The sequence below is a fragment of the Pelophylax lessonae genome (assembly GCF_965119305.1).
Source record: "Pelophylax lessonae genome assembly, chromosome: 6".
Taxonomy (NCBI): domain Eukaryota; kingdom Metazoa; phylum Chordata; class Amphibia; order Anura; family Ranidae; genus Pelophylax; species Pelophylax lessonae.
Window position 1 is genome coordinate 16,020,693 of NC_138773.1, and position 10,197 is coordinate 16,030,889.

Here is a 10,197-nt window from a genome sequence, read left to right on the forward strand (position 1 = left end):
CTAAACATATTGTAAGATTCTGGTACCTTCGGTACCCTTCCAGCCCATTTCTTCCGCATATAGCTACCTGTCCCTTTAACTCTCATGACGTCATCACTAGGCGCCGCTCTGAGCGGCTATTTCAATCGCCGGCTTTCACTCACAAGGTGTTCGTGCAAACCTCTTGTTATACAGCCTTGTCTGACGCTGCCGAAGCCTCCAGCTATTTCCCCAGTATCCGGATAGACCGGAGTCTCCATACTTGATCCTGTATCTCGCTACTGATCCTGTATCTCGCTACCTGATCCTTATCTCATTACCGGACCCCTCATCTCTCTAAACTAACTAGTGATAAGTACCCCACAGGGGATTCCTTCCTATCAACTTACACTATCTACTCTTGCATACTAAAGACTGTTGCTATCTATGCATTACTATTTCTATCATCTGCACTGTTACATAGATTGCTAGCTCTTGAGTCTACTACCATCTATATCCTTGCACTAAGTTAGCAATTCCTGTACACTTCATCTGCTGTCCCCTACCACCTGTTATTTGTACATGATTGCTAACCTATCTGCATACTATTTATCACCATCTGCTAACACTCCTGAACATTACTATTGAGTGCCTATCATTGCTATCACTACTCACGCCTGTCCTTTCAGCACATCACCTCTATACTATCGTATACAACCTATCACTCCAGGAACATCTTATCTGAGTGTCTGTATATTTGCATGCTGAGGCAGGCTGGGCCACAATGATGAGTCTGGAGAGTTGGATATGGTAATTCAACACATCTCTACACGACTACTGAGTGGAAATTCTGCAGCTGCAAATCCAGTTCACTAAACAAACGCCGGAGCGCTACACATATCTTCCATACTTCTCTCATGACAGGTGCGCTTCATAGCAGATTTCTTCAACACAAAATGGATGGAGACCCTGATTTACCAGGTGTCCACAAGAAATTATCATTCTTCACTTAAAGCAAGCAAAGACCTTTCTTGTATTAACAGAGGTATGGACTCCAGAGAGAGAGATATAATTCTGCCCCTGTACAAATCATTAGCAAGACCTCATCTGGAATATGCAGTTCAGTTTTGGGCACCAGTTCTTATATTTCCACTGCATGGAACTGAACGGTACGGCTCTCAAAAACAGTACCACCTCGATTGTGGTTCCAAGAGGTACCGTACCCGGTACCATATCCCACAATCCTTTGCATGCAGTCACTACTAGCCACTGATTGGTCAGAGAATCCCACCCACCCCGTTGTTATCCCACCCACTTAACTTTAGTACTACTTTAGTGGAAAAGCAAACCATACCGTACCGAACCGTTCCGACACTATACCATGCGGTTCCAGCAGTGGAAAAGCAAACCGGGCCAAGCAGGGCCAAGCAGGTCCGAGTAGAGCTGAGCCGGTACTTGCAGTGGAAAAGTGCCAATAGTGAACTTGGTGTTGAGTTGTTCAATTTAAGGTCAACACAGAGGACAAGGGGGCACTCTTTACATCTAGAGGAAAACAGATTTGGTCTCCCAATACGGAAAGGTTTCTTCACCGTAAGAGCTGTGAAAATGTGGAATAGACTCCCTCCAGAGGTGGTTCTGGCCAGCTCACTAGATTGCTTTAAAAAAGGTCTGGATTCTTTCCTAGGTGTACATACTATAACTGGGTACTAATATTTATAGGTAAAGTTGATCCAGGGAATATCCAATTGCCTCAATAGATGAGATGTGCTGATTTATCATACCACAACCTGGATGATTGGAGGCTGTTTAGTTCCATTCCCCCTTTTAATGATGATTTGATTAATTCTTCCCAGGTCAATCTGTCTGTCTATAGGACATCACACATTTCAGGAATCCAGACAGTAGTGATCAATGAATAATGTGATTCTCTATAGATGAGACAGTTCTGGATTTAGACAAAAAAGTGATACACAGAGCAAATTAGGGTATGCCAGATAAAGTGACTGATGCTTAAAATAATAAGTGTATAGATAATAAATGGGTGAGAGAATAGTTAGTGTTAAGCACCAACAGTCCTGGGCAATGCAAATTGTCTCTCTCTCTCTCTCTCTCTACTCTCGACTTGTGTTGCTCCTATTAGAACGGGTCCTGTGCTAATCAATGGCAGGCGACCGACCGCGACTTGTCAGGAGACCAAGTCGCCTGACAAGTCGCGCTAGTGTGAATGGACCCTAACACTAAAATCCCTGCATCTACAGACATCCACAATCTAACACTAACCTATCTAGCCCTGTGAAGAAGAAATCAGTATACTTACCTTTTTTGAAGCCAATCCGACCCGGTCTCCATCGGCGGAAGCTCTGCAGAGGACACAACAGACAACAGCTGTGAAATGAATAGGAAGTGACGTCACCCATGGACTTACTATGGGGCTTCCATTATCGGTTGTGTCCTCTGCACTCGCCTCCACACCGAAGCCGCGGCTGACAGCTCAGCGTGGGATCGGGTCGGTTCGGCTTAAAAAAGGTATGTATACTGATTTCTTCTTTATAGGGCTAGATAGGTTAGTGTTAGATCATAGATGTCTGTAGATGCAGGGATTTTAGTGTTAGGGTGGACTTCTAGTTTAACCACTTTGCCGCTGCTCACTTGAGCTCTACTGCGGCAAAGTGGCTCGATAACGTCTGGCGACGTAGACCTACGTCACCAGACATCCCCCTACCTCGGCGGCACGCGCGCGCCGCCGGAGGCTCGCTCCCGCTGTATTCAGTCACTGCTCTTCCCCGATCGTCGGGGAATCGAGTGTGGAGATCCGCCTGCTTGTGTAAACAAAGCGGGCGGATCTCCTAAGTGACAGGCAGGGTCAGATTGCAGGGTTCAGCATAGCTGAACCTGCGATCTGTCCTTGTGTCACATAGTCCCCTCCCCCCACACATGTCAGAAAGCACCAGGCATACATTAACCCCTCCCTCTCCAATAAAAATTAACCCCTTCCCTGCCAGTGTCATTTTTACAGTAACAGTGCATATATATAGCACTGATTACTGTAGTAATGTCACTGGTACCCCCAAAAGTGTCAAAAATGTCAGTCAAGGGTCCGATCTGTCCGCCGCAATGCCGCAGTCCCGCAAAAAAAATTGCAGATCGCTGCCATTACTCGTTAAAAAAAAAATACCAAAAATGACAGAAATCTTTCCCTTAGTTAGTAAACGCAATAACTTTTGCGCAAACCAATCAAAATATGCTTATTGCGATTTTTTTTTTACCAAACATAGGTAGCAGAAAACAAATTGGCCAAAAATTTTAAAAAAATGTAGATTTTTACATTTTTTTGGGGGGGAATTTCATATAAAAAAATGTGAAAAATATTATTTTTTCAAAATTTACGCTCTTTTTTTGTTTATAGCGCAAAAAGTAAAAATCGCACAGGTGATCAAATACCACCAAAAGAAAGCTCTGTTTGTGGGGAAAAAAAGGACTTAATTTCGTTTGGGTACGGCATCGCACGACCGCGCAATTGTCAGTTAAAATCGCACAGTACCGAATCGCAAAAAGTGGCCCAGACGTAAGACAGCAAAATCCTCCGGTGGTAAAGTGGTTAAAGTATTTAAACAATTTTCAGGTTGCAGTTTGGTTGTGGTAGCATATGAAAAAAAAAAGCTCCAAATTTCACTTAAATAAATGTTTATGCTCTTTTTAATTCTTTTTTTAGGATATTTACAGTAAATTCTGTGAACATTAAAATAAATTTAAAGTGGGAAAATCAATGTCTTGAAGTGAATGACCCTTTACAGTTAAATGAACAGTGTCTTCTCCAGAGCAATGCCTTCCTAAATCCTCACATTATCGCTCCTTCTCTTTGTGAATTATTTATTTAGGATGGAAAATCAAACTTCTCAGCCTGAATTAATTTTGCTTGGCCTATCAGACCTCACAGACTCTCAGATCCCAATATTCCTGCTGATCCTCCTCATCTATGTGGCCACACTGGTTGGGAATCTTCTCATCATTTTCTTGGTGGTCTCAGACTCCAACCTACAGACCCCCATGTACATTTTCCTGGGAAACCTCTCAATTTTAGACATCTTCATGTCCTTCATTTCCACATCTCATGTGTCCTTTGACGTCCTTACTAGAAACAGGCTGATTTCATACCCAACCTGTATCTCCCAGGTCTTCTTTTTCTCTTGGTTTCTCACCACTGAGCCCTGTATACTTGATATGATGTCTTATGATCGCTATGTCGCCATCTGTCATCCTTTGCGTTATACAGCCATGATGAGAATTCACTTGTGTGTTCAGGTGGCCTTCTACTTTTGGGTCTTCAGATTTGTCCTTTCATTGTTGCACACGCTTTGTGCACTAAGACTGGACTTCTCTGACCCCACCATCATCCCCAGTTTGTTCTGTGAATTATATCAGCTGATTCAATTGTCATGTTCTGACACATCCCTCAATTACTTATTTTTATTAGTTGATGCTTTAAGTTTTGGATTTACTGGCTTTCTCATTACAGTCCTTTCCTATGTCTACATATTCAAGACTATCCTGAAAATTAAATTAACGGATGGAAGACAGAAAGCTTACTCCACCTGCAGTTCCCACCTCACCGTGGTCTTCATTTTTTATGGGACTGTTTTTTTCAACTACTTTCACCCCAAAACTAAGGATTTTCTGGTAGGCAGATTGATCTCTGTATTTTACACAGTTGTCACCCCTTTCCTAAACCCGATTATATACAGCCTGAGAAACAATGAGCTGAAAGGAGCTCTTCAGAAAACTCTATCTAGAATAGACTCCAGACTATGAACTGCCACTATTGGAGATCTGCCTGATACAATTGTTAATCTTAACCTCCCTGGCGGTATGATTATGTCAGGAATTCTGTACCAAAAGCGGTACAATTTTTTTGCATGGAAATTTGGCGTTATGTATTATAGGGAGAAAAGGATCCGCGATTGTGGACAATTGGCAAAGGCTGCAGCCTACCTCAAAATATGGCCAAAAGGCTATATCAGAATATATAGGTAGGGTGAGGTAAAGTGGCGCTGCCTGGTAACATATAATTACAGTAAATGCGGTTGAATTGTGTGCAAAGGTGCAAATTAATAAAATGTCATAAAGGTATCAAAATTAATAAATAAATTAGTGGGGGTGTCTCTAAAGTGGTATGGTGCAATGTGCATAAATATGGTGTCTGTTAGTTTCAGAAAGGTCAAATATAAATATAAATATAAAAATGAAAAGTGAATGGGCATGACATTTGCCAATTTCCAATCTTCCGGGACGACTCCTGTTACTAATGATTGGTTAAATAAATCTGTTAATGGTTTTGCCAGCTCACCACTAAGCTCTTTTAATAATTTTGGGTGTATCTCATCAGGACCCTGTGACTTATTTGTCTTCACTTTAGACAGCAATCTTAGAACGTCTTCCTCTGTAAAGAAACATGCATCAAACGATTCATTAGTCATCCTTTCAAGTGGAGGTCCTTCTTCTTTTTCTTCTGTAAAAACTGAACAGAAGTATTCATTAAGGCAGTCGGCTAGCCCTTTATTCTCTTCTACATACCTTCCGTCCTTTGTTTTTAATTTAGTTATTCCTTGTTTTAATTTCCTTTTTTCATTTATATATCTGAAGAATGTCTTATCCCCCTTTTTCATAGACTGAGCTAGTTTTTCTTCTGCCTGCGCTTTAGAAGTTCTTATAACTTGCTTGGCCTTTTTCTGCCTAATCTTGTAGATTTCCTTATCTTCATTGCTCTGGGTTTTTTTATAATTACAAAATGCAAGCTTTTTATTTTTAATGATTTGGGCCACTTCTGCTGAGTACCACAGTGGTCTCTTCCTTTTTTTGCTTTTACTGACAAGTCGAATGCAATTTTCTGTTGCCTTCAATAATGCACCTTTTAAGTAGTCCCATTTCTCCTGGACTCCATGTAATCCGTTCCAGTCTGATAAGGACTCATTTATGACTAATTTCATTTTTGAAAAGTCTGTTTTTCTAAAATCTAAAACTTTTGTTTTTGTGTGGTGTGATTCTTTCACAGTTCTTATATTAAACCACACTGACTGGTGATCACTAGATCCCAAGGTTTCGCCTACAATGACATCATATACCGAATCCCCATTTGTGAATACCAAATCCAAAATGGCCTCCCTCCGGGTTGGCTCCTCAACCACTTGTTGCAGAGACAACCCCAGTAGGGAATTTAGAATATCTGTACTCCTGGTAGAACTTGCTATTTTGGTTTTCCAGTTTATATCTGGAAGATTGAAATCTCCCATAATGATAACTTCTCCTTTCATTGTCATTTTAGCTATTTCTTCAACTAGTAGATCATCTAGTTCTTTAACTTGACCAGGTGGTCTGTATATCACACCTACACGAGTTACTGCATAGTTATTCATAAAAATTTAGGATCGCCTTAAAACGGACATACTACATATTTTTAAAATTGGACCTACATAAAAGATATAATAATATGTAAAAATATGTAAATGGGCCTAGTTAAATAGGCAAAGGAGAAAAAATAACATATGTGTACCACTATACCTTGATGATTTATACCATATTTAGATTGAAATAAATTTTGTAGTGGGCATATGGGTGCTATAGTTTTGTGTCTGGTCCTGTAATCTGGTGGTCCAGCGTCTACAAACAGTATATATATATATCCCACTGTGCCAAGACTGCTTTTTAAACCAACATACATCTCCAAAGCGACATATATAAATTACAAATCCAGGGTGACATGTAGAAGCATATTAAAATCTTGGACAAAGTAATAATAAATATAAAATCTGTGAAATATAAAAATTAAGAATAACAAATATTAAATATTAAAAAATAAAAATAAAAATACAAATGAATATATAACATGTTTGTAATATGTTTGGGACAAATGTGATATTATTGTCTCATGCATGTTCCATATGCTTATTTGAGAAAAAGTATGGTTGGTATGTCTTATGTAAGGTACTTGCTATAATGTGACCCGGGAGGGTCTAGTGCAACTGGACAATGGCTTTAGATGAGATTAGCTGCTAGGCTTTACTTTGTGGAATTCCTGTGGATATATAACCTTAAATATGTCCGACCTAACATTAACTTACTGGGGAGAATTTATTCTCTTTTTACTTGTCATAAGGGGTGGGGCATGAACTTAATAGTTGGAAATAAAGCAATTTAGGTCTATGTCACGGTTCATGCCTCCAGGCTGTAGTGATCCCAGTTGATAAATCCACTTTGTTTCGTTTTGTGAAATTTTCTCGGGTTTTATTTTCCCCTCTCCAATGTGCATTGATAGCGTCAATCCCGTAGAATATGAGACCTTTCGGGTTTTTATGGTGTACATCTCGGAAGTGCCTGGATTTTTTTCTATTGACCTGTATTGACCTACCCTCCACTCTCAGTTCAGTGTACGTTCCTGTCGGCCTCCGTGGAGGAACCGACAGACTTGTCCTTCTATTTCCGGTTCCGGGTTATTACCTTCCTGCTGTATGGCAGACAGCGGTGAGGCTGCCCAGCCAGGGAGCCCACGCCATTTGCAGCATCACCCGGCATTGCCGGTATTCAGGACTTCCTTCACCACTACACAGGACCCGCCACACAGGACCCAGATGTGACTGTCCTTCATTTGCATCCTTTATCGGATCTACTGTGGGGACTGTCCTTTTACACCATGCATGCTGTTTCATTGGAATACCTGTTTTTAACATGTAAGTTACTATATTAAATTACACAGCTGTTCATCTACCTTTATGACTTGGCGCCCTTGTTTCTTTTCTCTGTTACATGTTTGGAGGGTATCCCTACCTCTTGAGGAGCTGCCTGTCCAATCTTCACCCCAGTACCCTGATTTGGACTTTTTGTACTCTTTCATCAGCAAGGATCCATCCAGGATCATTGCATGATTGATTAGGACTTCTACACACTTGAGGTTCTTGTATCTTGTTTGCCCTGCAATATTTTCAATATTTTCATCGTTACCCAATTTAATTTATCCATTTATCCATTTATATTTATTTTAGTTTTATTTATTTTTTTTTTTTTTATTTATATTGGTGATTCATCTGTGGTACCACTGGTCATGTGGTCCCCTCCAAAATGGTCCAGTGAGCGCTGATTCACTGACCTAGGTCAGTGTGTGTCTTTTTATGCAATAACTTTTGTGCAAACCAATCAAAATACGCTTATTGCAATTTTTTTTTAGCAATCATTTGTAGCAGAAAACAAATTGGCCAAAAATGTTAAAAAATTTAGATTTTTACATTTTTTTGGGGGGGGGGAATTTCATATAAAAAATGTGAAAAATATTGTTATTTTTTCAAAATTGTCGTTTTTTTTTTGTTTATAGCGCAAAAAGTAAAAATTGCACAGGTGATCAAATACCACCAAAAGAAAGCTCTGTTTGTGGGAAAAAAAGGATGTCAATTTCATTTGGGTACAGCGTCGTACGACCGCGCAATTGTCCGTTAAATTCATGCAGTGCCGAATCGCAAAAAAGGGCCTGGTCTTTTAGCAGCCAAATCCTCGGGGGCTTAAGTGGTTAAAGCAACACAGTGCTTACAGAGCTCTGAGATTTTCCGCTACCTCCAACTAAAACACTTTTACGCCAATTGCATCCGCACTGACTCTTCTCTGCCCACCATGACTGCCTTCGAACATACCTGCCACCGTAACCCGCACACCCGGGGCCTCATTTCCCAACTGTACTCCAATCTCACAGACTCCCCTGACAACACCCCTCCCACTTATACTGCTAAATGGGAACAAGATCTGGGGTCCTCCTTAGATACTGAAGACTGGGCTAAGATCTGGCAAGTGACAAAAGCAGCCTCCCAAAATATAATTGCCTTGGAAACCAATTACAAAGTGCTGATGCGGTGGTACTTGGTACCCTCACGCATTGTGAAATTCCTACCTTCCCACTCTTCCACATGCTTCCGAGGCTGCCTGGAGGCAGGCACGCACATGCACATCTGGTGGACTTGCCCGCTAGTAAAAACCTTCTGGCAAGCTGTCTTCCAAGTCCTCTCTACCTTGATGGCTGAATCAATCGCACCTGACCCCCTCTTCGCGTTACTCAATGTGAAGCCAGACCCTGTATCTAAATTTCAGCACAAATTATTCCTCCAAGTCACCACGGCAGCCAAACAAACCATTGCAAGAGCATGGAAGTCACCGCACCTCTCCTTGCCTGAGGTCAAGCAGCGGGTCACCACCGCCATGATACACGCCAAAATTGAGGCGGTTCTAATGGATAAAATAGACAAGTACAGTAAACTTTGGCAACCTTGGGTTGACCATTTTCTTCCCTCCAATTTCGACACCTCCCTCCTACTGCCCTGATGTTAACCTGAGGCTTATTGGTTACTACTTCCTGTTCATTGCCCCCCCGGCGAACATTCCTTCCCCCCCCCTTTTTTTCTTCCCCCCCCCTTTTTTTCTTCCTACTCCACCTCCCTACGTGATTTGTTCTGGTACCAACAACACACCTGTTTGAGCCTGTCATGAACTACAGAGTGAACCCTGCAGGCTCCCTGGTTTGGCCTGCTTTTCCTGGTTTTACTTATTGTATCCTCTGTTTCCCCCGTCTAGTTGCATTACCATGTGGATTATCGCACCCATTTATTTCTTCTCACGTGCTACTGGGCTTTGTTCACCCTTGCTTTGTCTGCTGCTTGACCGCGCCTTCCCACCTGGGCACAGAGTGTTCCCTTTATGGGGTGCCTATGGGTTGGGTACGCTGGTCGCAGGGTCCTGACCACAGCCCCCCCTGGTTGCCTCTTCTCCACCTACTCCTAAGTTTGACCCATGGTTATTGTAGCCGTTATTTTGTTGCGCGCATCTGGCTTGTATTTATCTTGTCACTCTGTTTACCAAATTGTTGTTACCTGTTTACTTTGTTCTCCAATAAAATGTTTGAACCAGAAAGCAACACAGTGCCAAATCGCAAAAAAATGGCCTGGCCATTAAGGGGGGTTGAACCTTTCGAAGGGTTGAAGTGGTTAAAAAAGAAAAAAAAAAAGTAGAACTACAAGGAGTTTTCTGAGTTATCCTGTTGAGGTTTACTTTAGTTTCTACAATAAATTCTTTATCACAAAGTATGTAAATGAGTATCATAAAAGTAGATAAGCTTTGGCCTCAATTTCCAATGTTTTATGTCTCGCCACACCTGGAGGGAGGAATCTTTTATTTTCTCTTCCTGTTCATGCCGGGTGTGTGAGAGGAGAG

General features: G+C 41.4%; 1 protein-coding gene across 1 annotated transcript; it reads left to right on the forward strand.

The window, feature by feature from the left end:
• Positions 1-3,837: 3,837 nt before the first annotated feature.
• Positions 3,838-4,767, forward strand: LOC309558448 (olfactory receptor 5V1-like; the record flags this gene model as incomplete). The annotated part of the gene is made up of 1 exon (XM_082261521.1): positions 3,838-4,767. One exon carries the CDS (start codon positions 3,838-3,840, stop codon positions 4,765-4,767), a length of 930 nt encoding a protein of 309 aa, XP_082117647.1.
• Between the last annotated feature and the right edge of the window lie 5,430 nt (positions 4,768-10,197).